The sequence below is a fragment of the Polyodon spathula genome, chromosome 9 (genome assembly GCF_017654505.1).
Source record: "Polyodon spathula isolate WHYD16114869_AA chromosome 9, ASM1765450v1, whole genome shotgun sequence".
NCBI lineage: Eukaryota > Metazoa > Chordata > Actinopteri > Acipenseriformes > Polyodontidae > Polyodon > Polyodon spathula.
In genome coordinates, this window is record NC_054542.1 from 34,114,844 (window position 1) to 34,133,768 (window position 18,925).

The following is an 18,925-nucleotide window of genomic DNA, read 5'->3' on the forward strand; positions in this document are numbered from 1 at the left end:
CCTTTCTAGTTTAAATGCTTCCGAACCTGCTCGAGGATCTTTTCTCCGAGTAGACTAGTTCCCTTGTTATTTAAATGCAGTCCATCCCGTCTATACAGATAGTCCTCGTTGTAGAATGTGGTCCAATGATCAAGATAGGTGAAGCCTTCCCGTGTGCACCACGTCTTCAGCCATTCGTTTTGATTAATTATTTCCAGCTGTCCATATGGTCCTTTGCAAGGTGCGGGTAGTATACCAGAAAATACCACAGTTTTGGTTTTCTCTTTTAATTTCCTTCCTAGCTCTCTGAATTTGTTTTGCAGGGATTTTGGTCTGTCTCTTCCAATGTTGTTTGTACCGATGTGGACGACTACTACCGGGTCGTCTCCTGTTCGTTCTAGGAGCCTGTCCACGTTCTCAGTGATGTGCTTGACCGAGGCTCCCGGAAGGCAGCACACTGTTGTAGTAAGGGGGTCCAAACTGCGAATTGAACTTGCTGTGTTTCTCAATATGGAGTCCCCAACAATCATGACCTCCCTTCTTTTTGCTGTCTGGTCACCACTGTCAATAGGGTCCTGGATGTTGTTCCTTTCATTCTCTTGTTGTTGGTTCTGCTCATCAAAATTCTGAAGTGACTCAAATCTGTTGGTTGTTTTGATTTCTGGTGGTTGTGTTTGACGAAGTTTCTTTTTTTCCCTGCTTCTGCCTACCTGAACCCAGCTGTTCTGACCTTCTATCTCCCTGGTGGCTTTCAGTCTGTTAGGGGTGATGCAGACTTCCATGAATTGTGGGTGTGCCAGTTCCTCAAGATCCTGTTGCTGTCTCACTTCTTCCAGCTCCATTTCTAGCATACTTACTAGTTTATGCAAATCCTGGATCGCGCGGCACTTTACGCACACTTGGTTTAGCTCCGCTGGGTTTTCTCGGATTTCCCACATCAAGCAGGTGTCACAGATTACTGGCTTGAAGACCATGTTGAGGTTTTTTTTTTTTTTAAGTTTAGTTTCTTCTGCAGCCGTCAACCTGCTTTCAAACTGCTTCGAAACTGCTCTGTACTTTTCCACGCCTGTACTTCTTCCACTCGCTGTCGCTGGGAAGACTGCCTCGTTTAACTGCGTTGTTCTGCTGTGCTGTTGGCTCCTCCCCTCGCCCGTGTCTCAAAACGGCGCTGAATTTGAATCAGCTGCTCCGAGTTTCAGCTTGTTTGTTATCAGAAAAACACACGCGGCTGTTTGACTTTGAGCTGCTGCTGTGTTTCCCCAATGTCCTCTGTTTTCTGATTAAAGCAATTCAAGATGCAATTTCTCCTTTCTGCTTCGAAACTGCTCTGTACTTTTCCACGCCTGTACTTCTCCCACTCGCTGTCGCTGGGAAGACTGCCTCGTTTAACTGCGTTGTTCTGCTGTGCTGTTGGCTCCAGTCGTGGTCAACTTTCACACAGTAGAACATTCATCGACGGGCATATTACTTAAATAAAAATTAAATTAAATAAAGACAGGACCACTTTAGCTAATTTTGCTCAAAATATTGGGTGAGCAAGGAGAACAGGGAAGCAAAGCTGTGCGGCTGTTTAAGAGGATGCAAGAGACCCAGCCCTATGAATACATCCTAATGCGTGTTACATTATAAGTTATTTTTCTATAGAACCAGGTTGAAGTTTCTTTCCATTCACATTATCAACTTTTCAAGGCTTTGTTTGCTTCCAGAAAAAGCTGTGTAGAAAGGAGACAATTAGAAATTGTGTGTGTGTATGTGTGTGTATGTATGTATGTATATATATATATATATATATATATATATATATATATATATATATATATATATATATATATAATTATTTAATAGATGATACGTGTTTTGGACATTCTTTAGTGAGTTATTGAGAGTGTCAGTCTGCAGATACATAAAGGCATATTTTTGTATGACTATAGGTCAAACTTACATTTTTACATGTGCATACAGTGTTACATACACGTTATTGAGAGTTTTTGAATTTACAGCTATAGTGTGGAGTGAATGTCGCTGACATGCTTTTTTAAAATGTATCTGTTGCAATCCATTGAGTTAGGAAATATTTTCTGTGGTCATTTAAGATACTATTTAAAACCCACGGTTCAATAAACATCCATTTGAGTGTCAAATGTTAGCTGAAGTGCCCACCACCTAGACATAATTATTTGTTGTATTAATTCCTTACTTCAGCCATAGTCCAGTCAGTAATAAAACACCTATACCTAAGATACATCTTTTCCGCTCCTTGCTGGTCAGTAGCTATTAAAAAGCATTGTGAAGGCCAGCATGGGTGCAATGGCAGCTTTATAAATAGTTACAAAAACACATTTGACAGATATCTCTCACACAGCAGTATGTGGACTGTGGACAGTGCAATGCAGCAAACAGTATAAACCCTGCAAAGAGAAAAGCTGTATGCAGACCCTGCGCTGTTTATACTGTACACTGTAGGTGCCTCTATTTAAGAATAATTTACCCCCTCTATTGAAAGAGGAATGATGGTGTACAGGGCCTGCTGGTATAGCAGTTGTTTCTCAGTGGAAGTAATAATTAGTCGTCTTCTTGTCTTGATTCAGGGAATGGAGTCTGTAACTGTGGGAACTGTGACTGCTGGGAAGGATGGACTGGAAACGCCTGTGAGATCTGGATTGGAGCAGAATACTAATGAGGTTGCAGAGGCAATGCGAAAGACTGTTGTTAAGGCTGCTCAGTACAATAGAGAGCAGTAAGTAATGTAAATCATAGGGAGAGTGAATCACTTAAAACTTGAGATAAAGTTCTAACATTTCTGCGTATCAGTTGTATAATAGCATTCCAATTACTGGTTACAAATGATTAAAACTGCAGATATTATTGTATGCAAGTAACCCAACTGTTGAAGCAACAGCATTTATCCTGTTCTTTTTTTTTTTTGTTTAAAGAAACATTACCTAATAACATGTGTATTATATAACTATATGATTACAAAACTTAGTTAGGAATACTTACATAATCTGGAAGCTTAGATGATGGTAACAAAATGGTTACAGTTCAGTGATGAAATATGATTTAAAATGAGATTGTACTGTTTTAGCCTGTCAGACTTCTTGTGTACAAGGGTACGTACAATACATTTTAATTATGTGGTTTTATGACCTATCAAATGGTTTAAAGTGGGACGACACCTACATTTAAGTGAGAAATCACATAACGTATTTTTGTAATTAAGAAATTAAATGGGTTATTACATACATACAGTCTATTCAATAATTAGAATAATGTGACAGCCATTTTCTGAAGGAAGAACAATATCTCCAATAAAATTGCTTCTGTTATGAGGCAACATTAGCGGGGTTATGAAAATGTTTTATTTTTTTTAAATGCAATGGACTTAAGAAATTCCTTCTGTTCTGTTGTGAGTGCTAGAACATCATCAATGTCTATTATAAACATGAAACGCACACATCAATAAAGAACTTTGTGTACTGTGACTATGTTGCCACAGGATATATACATTTATCCTTGAAAAGAAGGTTGACAGTACAAAAAGAAATGAAAGATAAGGAGCTGAAAACATCAATCTACCATGGCCTTTTCACACAATGTATCATACATGTATCAGTACCTCTCTGTGTATGTTTAACCCCTATGTTTGACCAGTGCAGTATTGTACTACATATTCTATAGCATTAAGTTTGTAGCCTATGTTTAGTATGCCTTTATATAAATAGTTTTATTCAATATGTTGTATCTGTGTATACAACAAATAAACACAAACTGTACAGTGCAGACAAACTCTTTGCATATATGTATGTAAAGTTAGCAGTACAAACCAACAGTTCTTTATACACATAGCCTACTACATGCAGTTCATCAATGCCATCCTCTTCCCATGCAACATATGAGACAACAGACAAATTAAAAGTGTTAACCAAAGCACAAATAACGAAGACCCATCCACTTGACATGTTAAGAAAATAACGTTCAAAGGAATAAACACCATCACAGACAATCCGTAGAAACCAAAAACAAACAAGAAAAAAAACAGAGGTGTTACATTTACACACCAATCATTTACAAAAATAAATTCAGCCTTAATTTACCCAGTCAACTGGTTTGCAGGCGAGTATAGCCCAGCATGTAGGGTTCGCTGTTGAAAACTATGATTTTGTATCACGTGGATGCGGGACACCAGCCCTAAATAGAATTAAAATGTTAAACTCCTTTTGTGCATATTATTGTACTATAGCATTACTGTAGCTTTGTAAATACTTAAATAGTAAATTTTAGCTAATGTGCTTCACTTCTAAGAAACTAGCTCGCAATTCCAACAAGATTGAGAAATTATACATTTTCAAATGAATTCCTTAATATATATATAATATTTAGCAGCATAGCATCAGTCTACTTTATAACAATATACAAACTCTTATTTAATAAAACTATTATGAAAATAACTGAAGCAAGATGAGTTCATATTAACCCTTTGATTCTGGAAATTCATAATAAATCAATACAGAAACGTCTAGACGATGGTTCAGAACAAAAAAAGCAGTGAAATGTTATGTTTTTGTTTTTTTATCAGAAAACAAACATCACCATTTAATAACCTTTGTACTATATTGTGCCAATTAAAAACAGAATAACATTTAGTTATTTGTTATGGCCTTGATTTAAAATGTTGCCACAGCTGGATCCTTTATATATTAAAATAGTTGACTGTTATTCACTAAATTCGATAATGGGGCCTTATCATGCATGGGTGTGGTTTTGGAAAATCTGTCTGGGTACACATACCCTTTACAGAATGAATGCTAAATGAAAATGTATTGATCAGAACTCCAGAGACTAGTGAAAAGGCCAAAGGAAGAGATACAGTTTTCTCAATATGCAAACCATATTTTCAGTTCCATTTCAAATAGCAAAAAACGCATTCATTTGGTAGGTTAAGGATAACCCAATCACGTAAAAACTGACTAAAACAATGTTAGTTTGACAGTTTAACGCTACTAGTCTTCTTTTGGATGTCGACTGATACACTATGTAACACAATTTTTGTTCCTGGGTAGTAAGTGTTATTTCCTAATTGCTTATGCCTCAAAAGTATAGAAAATGGCTATTATTTAAAAAAAAAAAAAAAAAAAAAAAATTGTTACACGGTGTTATGAGGCACCTTTAACCCAGCTTTGGATACATGTTTTTGCATGCTGGGTTAGAGATACGCACGGGCACATAGGCCAATATATGAAGTACTGGACTCTGCATGCTGAGCTATAAAAAAAAAAAATCTTCTCATATATCTCTTAATATGTCTAGTCATTAAAAATTATGTGTTTTTTTTTTCTTTTTCGTTTTTTTTTTTTTTTTTTTTTTTTTTTTTTTTAATGAAAACATTCTTTTTTTTGTTTTTTTTTCTTTTTCTTTTTTTTTTTTTTTTGTTTTTTTTTTTTTTTTTTTGGTTTTTTTTTTTTTTTTTTTTTTTTTTTTTTTTTTTTTTTTTTTTTATAATATAAGCTATTTCCTGCATTGCTGCTACAAGAAAGAACACAAGACTAACCTTGCCCATGCTTTGCTGAACAGTGGGACGCAGCCAGTCACATCTACTTGCCGGCACATTCAGCATTATCAGACTCCGACTAGAGTAGATATTTGAAATGGCTGCACATTGTGTGATCCCTTTGCTAGTCATAAGCATAGCTCATTAATTGGGGAAGGTCAGCATACAAAGGATGGGCCTGAACCAGAGGCCTACAAGGCCTAAAGAGTTTCCTAGAGCCCATGCTCTAAAAAAATAAATATAATAATTGCATTTCCTATTTCCTGGGCAAGGCAAATGTCACTGCTAGCGGAATCAGCTTGTGATATGTACTGTAAGCACCCCAAATAAAAAGAACTAGCTTAGTTTACATTGATTTTGGATGACATAATTCTAGCTGAAATCATGCCAATCTTATAAGCTATTTGTCAGACTTTGCAGTGCTTTCAATATGTAAAATCAATACTCTGTGACTCAGCCACAGATTCCTTTTGCTTGTGATTTTCCAAAATAGTTTACTTAGAAGCTTCCTGATTGCCTGCTTTGAAACAAGCCACATGTGGAATCTTTTTTTGTGTCAGTGTGTGTGTATATTTTTGTGTGTATCTGAAAACCACACAACAAAAACTTCTAAAACAGTGAAGACTGAAATAAAGAAAGCAAAAGAGAGAGAGAGAGAGAGAGAGAGAGAGAGAGAGAGAGAGAGAGAGAGAGAGATAGCACACTTATAAAAAGGGGAGATGTTGACAGCATTTAACCATAAATGGGCTGGTCAACTGTGGAATAGAAAACAGCTCAGAATTACATGGACTTTGCTGAAACTGGGCTCAAATGGGAATTATGGGTCAGCAGGCAAGGTACCACGTGTGGCTGTGAAATGCATCATTCACATGGAGTGTCACAGTTACAGAAAAGATTAAAAAGGCATTCCATATCTGGTAGGGCATTCCATGGTCCGTTCAGCTGGTTATCCAGGTTTCTTCTCCTTTTGGATTGATCAGATACACGCTGGGATTTATCCGCTTGCAGTTTAGAATTGGTGAGAAGCAAGAGTTCACTTGCCTGAACCTGATCCGTAGGCAACTGAATGTTAAGAATAAATTGCTCAACAGTGTTATGGGTTCGCTCAAGTCACCACAGCTGTGAAGATCTGGCTATGTCGTCTTGCTCGTCTTGCTAACTGGTTTGCCGCCATTCATTATTGCAGACGCGCTTGTGCTTTTACTCGGAGTCACCCCGGCCTTTGGAACTGATTCTCCAACATCATGCAATGAGGGCTCTCTGTACATGGCAACTAGAATGATAAAAGGGGAAATAACAGCAACATTGGATTAGGGTTAGTAACACAGTTTTCCTTGCTATCACTGCCATTTACCATGTACAAAAATGTTACAAGTATTACACCCGTATTTAAAAGTTCTACATGTGAAACATCCTTCCTTGCTTAACTTTGAAATGACTGTGAAACCCGGTGCTTATTCCCTTTAAAAATGCAAAGCCACTTTATGTTGTAATATAGAGATGTGAGAATCAATAAACACAAAAATATGGGATATGTTCTGTAGCGTATTTTATTGTTCAGTTCCAGGTGTATAGTAGGTTTGTGAGTAAGGGGATAGTCCAGTGATAGGAAAGAAGCCTGAAAAGTTAATACAGGACAGCATTACTGGGAAACATACTTATACTTTCATATAGTTTTTACACTGCATTATCTACATCCAGATGAAGTCACCAGAGTCCAAGTAACCCAGTCAGCTCTCCCTTGAGAGCTGTTGACATTAAAATACAAAAAAAAATCCATCCCATAGGTCATTCCTGTTAGATATACCCTGGATCTGTCACCATCTCACAGTGGAAAAGCAACTCCAGCAAAAACAATGTTCAGCAGTATCCCATACGGTCATAAAACTTTTCTCCAATTGTTGTAAAATGTACAATTCTACAATAGTTCACTTTTCAGTGACCTTTACACTAAAGCTGCTCTTGATTTTCAGCAACGTTTATTTTTCTTGTACAGTGGTGCATTATCCATCACTTTCAACACCTTCACTTTTGCCTGATGTTCTAATGCACAGGGCTACACCTAGCAGCTAATGTTAACACATACTAAAGTAAAGACGACACAGGATCCATGCAGTAACAAAACTTACTCTATAATAATGTGAGCAAAATAAAAAACAAACAAAAAAATATATATATCCAGAATCCAATCTATATCTATCAAACACATATTGTCGATCTCCCGCAGGTTAAAATATCATATAATTTACATAAGCCCTCTAATGTCATATATGATATGAATTGCTCCTAGTCCCTGTACTACTGAGTTTTACTTGAAATATGGCACGGATACCTTTGACCATGCCTGCATCTTGAGTTTTTGTTATATTTATGTATTGGCTGAAGTCGCTTGACAATAAAGAGAAATTAACTGTGAAAATCCGTTTAGTCTTTACCTTCTAATGGCTTAGGCAGGAAGTGAGCAGCTGGTTTTGTTTTCTTCACTCGATTCCCCTTCATTACTTGGCCCTCTTTATTGAGACCCAGGAACCAAGCCCTGCCAGACTCTTGCTGTCTGTATAGCATGGAGGAGTAGATCACATAATAGTTTTCAAACACAGACTCTTTAAACTTGCATTCTGGAGTAAAAAGTTCCTGTAAAAGAAACAGAAGAAGGGTTGAGGTCAGCTGTGTCTCCAAACAGTGCGTTAGGATGGCATGTACACGTTTCACACAGTATTTGATCCACATACACTAACAGTGCCAACAGCGCAAGTGTTAAAAGGAGACTTCAACATAGCAGGAGTACACAGAGCAGTCCAGATCATAATGCCTTGAGCTGGTGGGCATATTGATGTACATGGGCAGATAGCAATAGTCTCTCTGGGAGCTAGTAGTTGAAACAATATTGTTAAACACATGTTTGTAATGTGTGTATTTCCATTCTTACAATCACCGAAGTGTGCATATAGTAGAAGTGAGAGAGAGAGAACTGCCCCAAAGAGTTCAGCACTTCCTTAAAATGGTTTCCAGAATGTTGAGAGATCAGATCTTTATTTTTAGGTTTTATACATCTGTTTGTGCTTAGTACCACCATAGTATTCAGTTACTGCAGCATTACCAACAGTGCATTATCTAAAAATACACTTTTTTTTGTCTAGTTGCTGGAAATGCCATCAGCAAACATTCCTTATTCAATATCGGACAGACAATAATTGAAAGCAAGAAGTAAAAATTGTGTCAACACCTCCCAGAAGCCTCCAAATACAAGTGGAAACATGCAAGTACATGTTATTCTACATAGAAATATAATATATGCATTAAGAAAATGAAATGTAGACTCTCCATGAAAGCCTTCATATATAATTGCAAACACGCATGTGCTAATAATGTAATGTAATTTACATGCCCAATCTAGGCAGCAGGATGATTAATCAATCACTGAATTTGAATTGAGGTTCGCAAAATAAAATCCTTGCAAACCATTACCGAATTAATTGCTTAATTCTTTGCATCTCTACGGAAATGTCTTTGTTAGTTATTTTTCTTCTGTATTTTAGTAAACTGTGTTCTGCACAGAGGATAATGCGACAACATAATCCCACAATACATGCTCTACCCTATTTTAATGTATGCCTATGAGGTGTTTTTCCATTTTTTTATGTATTCATTTTTTTATTGCCTCAAACTTATAGTCTTAAAATGATAGGTAAAACATCTGCATCTGGCCATTTAAAGTACAGCAAATTATGAAATCATGACATTTTGTAACAGGCTGAATGCAGATGAGTTCTGGAGTGAACTTGATTAAAAGAGCTCAGTTGTCTGCAAGGACAGAGAGAGAACCAGCTGACCCATAATGCTGCTGGTAGACACAGATTGAGACCAAGAGTCGACATTTGGCAACCATAAGTAGTTCTCTCCTAAATCTAGCATAGGCTTGTATATTGATTTTATTTTCCAGGTTAGGAAAAGAACACAAGATTAAAGTCACTGTGCAGCTTGGAAATCTGCCATAAGAACAATCCCTCACTCTTTTCCATTAAAACATTTTGTTTTCACTTAGAGAGGATACAGCTTCGTGTTCAGTTAATTTGTTTACAGAAACCGTAATTGTGTATTAATCTTCAAAAGGTCAGGAACTACTTCTTTTCAATAGGGGGTTGCCCTTTTTAGGGTTGAATATATCAATCAGGTATTAACCTGTTTTCCCCCTAGTTGCTGTGGAATTTGATGATGCCTCAAAGAAAATAAAAAAGGCATATTCTGCCATGTGTAAATGAATGAAGTTTTAAAATAACAGCACTTAATTCAAATGACAGAAAAAAATCAGATCACTGGGTGTAGCCGCTGAGAAAAAGATAATCATAAAAAATACATTTCCTTAAATTTTAACAATAAATATACTTCAATTTTAACATTGTAAGACAGTGTGGTAGTTAAAAAAGGAAACAGGACCATTACAATATTATACAGGGGCTTATCTTATATTATTATTACTAAAAAAAGGCCTGTTCCCAAGTAAATGGAATCTTGCATGGATATGCCTATTGTACACCCACAGCCTCTACAAATATGTGACAGCCAAAGGAAATTGCATGCACTGAAATCCAATTTACATGCACGGAAAGATCCTGCTGGACATATTGTACTTTTCTAAAATTGCATTTAATGGTAATATGCATACTCCTTGACATTAAAACCAACTCATTTATAAAACACAGGTGATGATAAAAAAAAGTTTCATCGCTACTGCTTAAGCAGTTCTCCAGACTCGCACCATCTGGACACTTTATTAGGACCTTAACGTAGTATTGGGTTGGGCCACCGTTTACCCTAATCATAGGCTTGACACTCTGTGACAGACTCCAAAATGTGGTTGAAGGTGTCACAAGGGGTGTTTATCCATTCAGCCATGAATATTTCAAACCTGACAAGCGTCTCTAATGTCTTTTCCCTCTGCCCATAACAGTTTGCAGACACAGCTGTCTCTCCTGGCAACCACTTTTGATTTACCATAGCTTACACAGACTGATAACCGATGTCTTGAGCAGCATAACTGTCCTTGCTACTGTGGCACCTGCTCGACATTCACCCACTATTATGCCTATTTCGAGTTCTGCTGGATGTTTACCTTTCCCTATCTCTCATCAACTGATTGCATTTGTTCTGCTCCCACAGCTTTATAGTGCTGCAGTGAACCACATCTCACCTCACAGGGATAATAACATCGTTTGAGGTTGGGTTTCAAATTGTGGGTGTGGCCAGTACTTAAATTGGGCACTGCCACTGACTACCAGGGGCTACAGGAACAAGGTGCACTGCTGGCTCAGTAGAGGCACCCTCAAGCTTGGATAAGACATAATCTGAGGTCCTGTCTACTGTGACCATTTAAATTCCTTGGTATTCTTCCAAGAAAAACACAAAAAAGCAGGCCCTGGTGTAAACAGATCTGGCTAAATTGTCACTAGCTTTTGTCATCCCAACTTTTGGAGAACAGAACTATCCTGTTGAAATATCATCAATATAAAATACATATTTTGTATTGCAACACAAACTCAGCCTAGTTCTATTCATGTCTTGGTCTTCCAGAGAAAGGGCTGTGTATTTTAATTGGTTTGGCACCTTCTGACATTTCTCCAGAATGCAGGCCCTACATCCCATCCAGCCAATGTGCCCCTGGGAAATGAGCATCTAAAGAAAGTGCCAATCTCATTAGCACTCCTCTAAGCAGTGACAAAAATGCAGCAAAAATGTAAGGAGTTTAAGTTGAGGCTTCTAGATCCTTCCAATACCCTTAAGAAAATTTCACCCATAAAAAAAAAAATCATTATACAGTACAACCTAAATCAAAAATATAATATACTTCAGTAGTGCCAAAAGTGCTTTTATTTATCTAAGCCTATAAATCACGTGATTAGTAAAGGATGTTTGGATAATTATGTTCTTTTTCATGTTTTGCTGTGATGGAGGAACAATTCATTTCAGTCCAGTAGGTTTTCTTCAGATATTCCCAGGAAACCATCTTACCTGCGCACCTCTCTTAAACCCCCTGCCAATTCAATATGCTTTTAATACTTAAAAATCCCAGTACACTCATGATTAAACCCAAAGAACACATATCTCAACCGACATGAGGACAGGTCCCATATCAGTATTAAGCTAATAGGAACAGGTCACAATGGCCACAAATTGTGTCAGTACTGTACATATGCAGCCCCTTCTAGCTTGCCTCTATTTCCTTATGCATCTGGTGCTGCCCTTTTTACTGCCCTGTTAGAAACACCTAACCAAGTTAACTTAATTTAAAAATAGTCAGTTTTACTAAAGAAAAAAGAAAGCACTATTTTATAGTATGCCATTGTATTTTTATATAGACATATCTACTGCAGAAAAGGTTTGCATTTTACATACATTCACATATTGTGCATTGCTTCCAAACCCTATCTGATACAGAGTGATAGCTTAGTCACACATAAAAACACAGTGACCATGGTGCTCCAATGCCACAGTGAATTACATTCCTCCAGGATTTCCAATTTCTTTTAGTTAACAAGAGGCACGATAAAGTATCGACATCCTGTGGTTTCAGATAATGTATTATTCATTGTCCGTCAGAAAGTGTTACCAGTGCGTTCGATAGGTATATCCAGTTAGATTTGTTTTAAACCTATTTTGAAATAAAAATGTACACTGTAGTACATCACATCTTAAAAAAATACTGATCACCTCATTGTACTTTTCACCGCTTAGTAATACTGCCCTCCTGCACCATTTGTATGCAATTTTGCTCCAGTTTAACTGTCTAGCCATACACGACCTTGCCCATTGACTGAGCTGACCTACATTTCAAAGACCTGGAGATAATGAGGCCATCCTCCTACAAAACACTGACTAGGCATGTATGAAACAGGCACTGTATCAATAGACCTGGGCAGATTATACCTTTGAAACAGGCATACTCACAAGTATGGGAGGTGGACACACAAGCTACAAAAAAGCGCACACTTTTAAGCACGTACTTAAAACTTGGAGGAGATGGTAACTGTGCACATTGAAATGCTGAGCATCTGCCTTGGTCATGCAGGTCTAAAAGATGCTTAATAATGCAGCCTCTGGAATGCCAATTAATCCATAAAAGGTCAACCTGTAGGAAACTAGCAGGATCTTTAATGTCCTTCCCAGCATTTTACATCAGAAAATATTGTACATTCTCTTGAGTTCCCTTCAATAATCTTTTGAGCCAGTGTAATGCATTGGAAATGAATAATTACAAATAATCTGCTCTCAAACGCAATCATTCTTTAAGTTAATTAAAGAGTATGACAAAGTTGTTTTTTTTTTTTGGTTGGTTTTTTTTTCTGTAACCTGGTAAATACAAGACATTTAGATACGTGTGGATGCGAGGTAGCCCTGGCACCTCATATGCAGAGCATGCAATGTACTGGAGAAAGCGTGGCATCACAAACACCAAACAAAACAAGTCAGGGATGCACCGATTTAATTTCCATAATTTAGGCAAAACAGATAAGGCTTATGAATAATGGAATAAACGAGGAACACAATACAGGCAGGCATCTTGGCTGTGCAAGCTTGCAAAATGACTGCTGCAAATACAGTAGTTTGGACATCAGCCCTCTGCACTTTTCAACTGCATTTGCAAGTTTTAAGGGCATATTACATTTGCATTTGAAAATCTGAATAAATCTTGATGGTAGTATTTCAGAGCTTTCGGATTTTAATTGTAACAGATTTTCTTCCACAAGTTGATTTATGAAAACACATTTTCCTTCTAATTATCCTGGTTCTTAAATAAAAAAAAAAAGATTCACAATCAGCTAGCATATAACAGAATGGGGTTATTAAAAAAGAAATACACAAATAAGGGATATTATTAACAAAATAAAGCACCATGAAAGATAACAGTGATAACATGTCAAAAGGGTAAGAGATTGTTTAAATTAAGTTAGGAGGCTGTGTGGTCCAGTGGTTAAAGAAAGAGGCTTGTAACCAGGAGGTCCCCGGTTCAAATCCTAGCTCAGCCACTGACTCATTGTTTGACCCTGAGCAAGTCACTTAACCTCCTTGTGCTGTCTTTGGGTTGAGTCGTTGTTGTAAGTGACTCTGCAGCTGATGCATAGTTCACACACCCTAGTCTCGTATCTTGTAAAGTGCTTTATGATGCTGGTCCACTATGGAAGGCGCTATATAAAGATTATTATATTATAAATATATGAAAAACGTCATATTCTAACATTTCAAAGATGTTAGAGTCTCATTTTGACCCCTGTATTTAAACCAATGCTGTGGAGATTGTTCTTGGTAATGGGAATGGCAATGACCTTGACCTTGATATACCCTCTATCAATTATCAATGTACTAATAAATGATGACAGCTATATAAGGTAGATCTTTATTGGGGTGGTTTTATGCCAATACAGAAAGTTGTAAGACCATCCATGATTATTTTGTTATGTGAGATCTCAATTATATGACTACTGCAGCTGAACCAGCTGTATAAAGCTAAAACCAGGAAAAGCCTAAACCACAACATGACTTATATGTAGTCATTTTTGTATTACTTTAGTATAAATACATGTTAATTTGGATTCATATGTTGTTTTTTCTGACTTTATGTGAACGAAAAGACACACATTTGATCATTTTCCCATTGGCTTATATTTGATACCAACTTATATAAACACAAACATTGAAGGCATATTTCTCAGAGCAGCTCTGCAAATCCTGCCTCTATAAAATCCCCTGTGGTTTTTAAGGCAATTCCACTGTAGAAGCCTACCGAGGTTGGGGCAGCAAACTTAATCTGCAGGTTTATTTAATTCTGAGGTTATGTCACCCTTTCCAGAAAGTGGAGCAGTGGGGTTTCTGAGTTATATAACAGTTGTTAATGCCTCAATCCCACAGCTATGCGATGATGCTCAGATCTTCCTCTCCTTACCCCCCTCTGACCCCACTTTCTACCTGTCTGTCTGCTATCTCCTCCTGGATGGACTCGCATCAACTCAAACTCAACCTCTCTAAATCTGACCTCCTTTTCCTCTCCTCATCTTTCCCCTCCTCTGATCTCTATCTCCATTCCTCTGGAATCTACCATGCTCTCTCCCTCTCTCCTGTAATACTGGACCCCTGACTCTCCTACTCCCAGCACATCTCCACTCTAGCACATACCTGCCGATTGTTCATGAGCAACATACGAAGAATCCAACCCTTCCTCACCAACTACTCTACACTACTCCTTGTCCAGGCCCTGTTACTCTCCCACCTAGACTACTGCAACTCTCTCCTGGACAGCCTCCCTGCGTCCGCCACCCGTCCACATCCAGAACTCCGATGCTCGTCTTCTTTCTGCCTCGCTTTTCCAACACTACTCCACTGCTCTGCTCACTCCACTGACTCCTGATCACCACTCGCATCCAGTTCAAGACTCTTGTACTCGCCTACCAATGACTTGACCAGACTGCACCCAGCTACGTTCAGACCCTCATCTCTCCCTGGCCCCCTCCCGACCTCTCTGCTCCGCCTGCACTAGAAGACTGACTGAACCTCCTCTACACTCCCCTGCATCCAGAGCCCACTCCTTCCCCACCTTTGCCCTGCAGTGGTGGAACAACCTTCCTAAAGATGTCAAGACAACACCTGTAAAACTCAACTCTTCCTTCTGGACAATATAGCACTCTGCCTGTAATGCATTTTAACTTGTCTTTTATATATGTTACACATGTTGTAAGGGGACTTGGACAGGACTGGTCACACCACTAGTGAATGGGGAGAATGTGTGTTGTTGTTTACAGGGGTTGCAGAACATTTGAGAATTCGACACCATCTCCCCGAGTTAGGGTTGCCACCTGTCTGGGTTTGACCGGACAATCCGGGAATTGGCATCTGTATCCGTCTGGCAGGAATTAACAAGCCTGGACACCCTGATGTCTGTTTTTTTAAGTGAAATGCATAAGAAACACCAACCTTCCTATAATATTTTAACTGACATACATTAGTTGCTTAAATAATTTCCACTATCTTATTTAGAAAAATGTACTGCTTAGTACTGATCTGTACATTTTTCTATCAGAACTTTGAACAGGGGATTAAAAAAACAAAAAACCTTTAGTTCTACAAAGCGTCAATAACTACAATCTGTATATTTCCTGTCAAATCAGCTTCAGCGAGTGATAGCTAAATGGTTAAGCTATGGAGACTGTACTAAAAGGACTATGCTGTGCAAAAAGAAAGAAGCACAGCATGAGCAATATGTAAAGTATGTGCAGAACAATTTCTGTTCAGTTTTAAAGTTGCATAAAAGTACAGGTAGATGGATGATATTAGTAATTATTCTGCTTTTAAAGTTATAAATGATAATGTTTCCGTGATTTCATATTAATTCAGTAACATAATAAATGTAGTATAATGCATTCTGTTAATGATAAAGGCATATTCTATGTAAGGACTGGGAATCTCCAACCTATTTAATTGTGTTAAACTGTATTACAGTATAGTACAGTCATGATAGACCAAGGCTGACTGAGAAACATGTCCGGGTTTGGTCTGAGTACTACTTCCTAAACATAATAATTTTACTATATTACTATATATATATATATATATATATATATATATATATATATATATATATATATATATATATATATAATAATAAAATATAAAAGCATGACATCGGGTAGAAGAATCCGTAGTCTTCTAGGAACCTGGTTACCCGATTCCTGGAAACAGTTAATTACACCGTTGTTGCACCTAAAGCACTAAGAACTAATGCACATGTTAAGTTTTCAGGGCATTTTGTTAATGGCACAAACCTTAAATGTATTTTTATTTGTTGCTGTTTTCTTGTTCTGCATTTCCTAAACAACTGTTCATTTTAAGCTACTTTTGGTTGCCCCAATTGTTTCTTCTACCTTGGCTTGTGTTTTTGATAGCTCCACTTTAAATGGCTGGGCACTTGTAGTTTTTTCACATTTCCAATGTGTTTTTATTTCAGATCAAACTACACACAGTAGATTAGCAATTATGGAGCTTTTCATACTGAGATCAAAACACTGATCTAATTACGTATGTACTATATTATAATCAAGCTTATATTTTATACCAAGTTAGATAAACACAAACATTGTATTGTCATGCATCGTACTTGAAATAAATTAAGGTGTACCATTTTGGGTGAGCAGTACAGTTCTATACAGGGGCACACAGTTATGATCAATAAATATCCAGAGCATGAGTAACCACGCTCAAAAAAAAGAAAGTTGAACTGGAAAGAATACTAGGAGTGCCACTTAAGTTCTGCTGCATATCGATATTTTTCATGGCAACGACAGCTTGCTTAAAATACATTAATCAATCAAAGTAATGCTTGCTCCTGCTTTAATCAGACCGTGCTGTCATATTAGTACTGTCAATAATAAATGTAATAAATCCATCTGCATATCACTGCATGGGGCACGAGAGCACTCAGTGAATTGACCTAGAAATGTTTCATACACTAAGTTGATTGTTTTCATCTCCACTCAGTAAGCCTTAAGGTAAACTGAACAAAAATGTAATTTGCAGAGAGCATATGCTGTGGTAAAATGTAGAGACATGATTCTGCAATTATATTAAAACCAAACCAACAAGTGAATATTTTAAAGTAGTTTTTGCTTGATCTATGTATGATTTCAGTCTGGTCTTCCCCTTGGGAAACATGCTCCAAAACTTTTGTCTTGTTACCTGTCCCTCTACCCATATGCAAAGGAGTACTACATTCTATTATATTTTGAGTTATTATGTGCCAAAGACAGAGCAGGAGGAGAACGCTGGCTAAAACAGAATGTCTTGCTCTTGACTTAGTAGAATAAGAATGGACTAATGCCTGGACTATAGTGAACAAAATGAGAATCAGAGTCTGACAAGTACAGGGTTAAATTGACCATTAGCAAGGTGAGCAGTTTTTTCCATGTTATATTTGCACGTAAGCATTTAGTATATGTACCTTCTAGACTTTTAGTTGTGAAGACATTTGCCTTTTCTCACTCAAGGCTTGTATATTAATTTTAAGCTGGCATTCATTTTAATGTTCCTTGGCATGTATGCTCTGTATTATTTAAGGCTATTTCTCATATGCTTTAATCTTAAAAGCCCACCAACGTTAACTATAAATACGCTAGCAACAATATGTTTCTCTTGATATGTTGGATGTTCTGACCTCCAGCTTTTCAAGAAGGACCTGGTTTGCAATTATACCATGTATTTAAAAATGTGCATGTGCAATGTATGGGACCATTGTAGGCAATTGAACATAGACCTCCAAAAGTATATGGAAAATTAACACAATCCCCATTACATATGAACAAAGCCCAGTAAACAGACACAAAAAAAGTAAAAACAAGTTAATTTTTGTTTTAAACAAATATAATGTAATAACACTATCTCTAGAGACGTCTAACATATTATTCTAGAAAGACTGCTTAGAATACTTTTCCAAGTTATAGTCATACACTACCAACCCCCCCCCCCACACACACACACACACACAAAAGAAAAACAGCCAAATAATTGCGCTTCTGAAGCCTAAACCTCATCCACTTGAATAAATAAACCTACAACTCTTGTTTTGACACTAGTTATGGTTAACCCTCTATCTTAATTAAAAATGGAGGGGTTTGGAAGATTTAATTTTTACATTGAGAATATGAAGCTCACACCTGAAATAGTTTCTGAGATATTGTCATTTGAATTAGTGGCTGCGGGCTTCCTAACTCATCTGAGTTCCCCTCACAGGCATGCTTAATTAACAAAGCAGGATGACCTAGCAAAGGCACTCTCTCAGATTAAGGAGTTACAACTGTATGCCCCAATAGGGTTTTAAACTACAGGAAAAGATGGGTTTTATTAGCTGTAATCCATTGTTTTCAGCATTAAGACTCCTGGTTCTTACATAACCTTTTGCTTATGTGAATGCTTAAAATTGCATGTTTTTAAATATATGTGGCAAGTGGCGGTATAAGTGTGATGTGTGGGTTTATATACTGAATTTATCATCACTTCCCAGAGCATTGCCAGGAGCATAATTTAAGGTTCTGTTTAGCACAAATATTGGTTATACAAAACATCCAAGGAATCCAGGAAAAAAAAAAAAAAAAAAAAGTCTAACAAAAAAACACATGGTGTTAAAATCAATAAGGTAATTAATAATGGCAAAACTGTCAGGATTAAAAAGTTTTAGAAGAAAGAGAATTGGGTGGTTGGGAGAATGCCAGGAAAACCTACTCTAGGATGTAGCCAAATCAACTGCTGTGAATGCCCTTATACAATAACCTAAATGAAAGAAGCTAGGCCTACACCTGACTCTAACATGCATGTTTATGTTCCACGCCCATCAACAAGGGCCAGTTTGAATTGAAGTGA

General features: G+C 37.3%; 2 protein-coding genes across 4 annotated transcripts in view; one reads left to right on the plus strand and one right to left on the minus strand.

Annotated features, from left to right (window-relative positions):
- LOC121320696 (integrin beta-like protein 1) overlaps positions 1–3,461 on the plus strand; it is a 90,933-nt gene extending 87,472 nt beyond the window's left edge. Inside the window, exon 11 of the mRNA XM_041259266.1 lies at positions 2,568–3,461. Coding sequence (XP_041115200.1) covers positions 2,568–2,656 — 89 coding nt within the window. The 3' untranslated portion in view covers positions 2,657–3,461. The remainder of the gene's footprint in view (positions 1–2,567) is intronic.
- A 2,017-nt stretch (positions 3,462–5,478) lies between these two features.
- The window catches only part of LOC121320697 (fibroblast growth factor 14), a 168,207-nt gene continuing 154,760 nt past the window's right edge, over positions 5,479–18,925 (minus strand). For all 3 annotated transcript variants that reach the window (XM_041259270.1, XM_041259267.1, XM_041259268.1), the window contains exons 4-5: positions 7,963–8,161; positions 5,479–6,800 (exon numbers count right to left, since the gene is read on the minus strand). In XM_041259270.1, the coding sequence (XP_041115204.1) occupies positions 6,661–6,800; positions 7,963–8,161 (339 nt within the window). In that variant the 3' untranslated portion in view covers positions 5,479–6,660. The remainder of the gene's footprint in view (positions 6,801–7,962; positions 8,162–18,925) is intronic.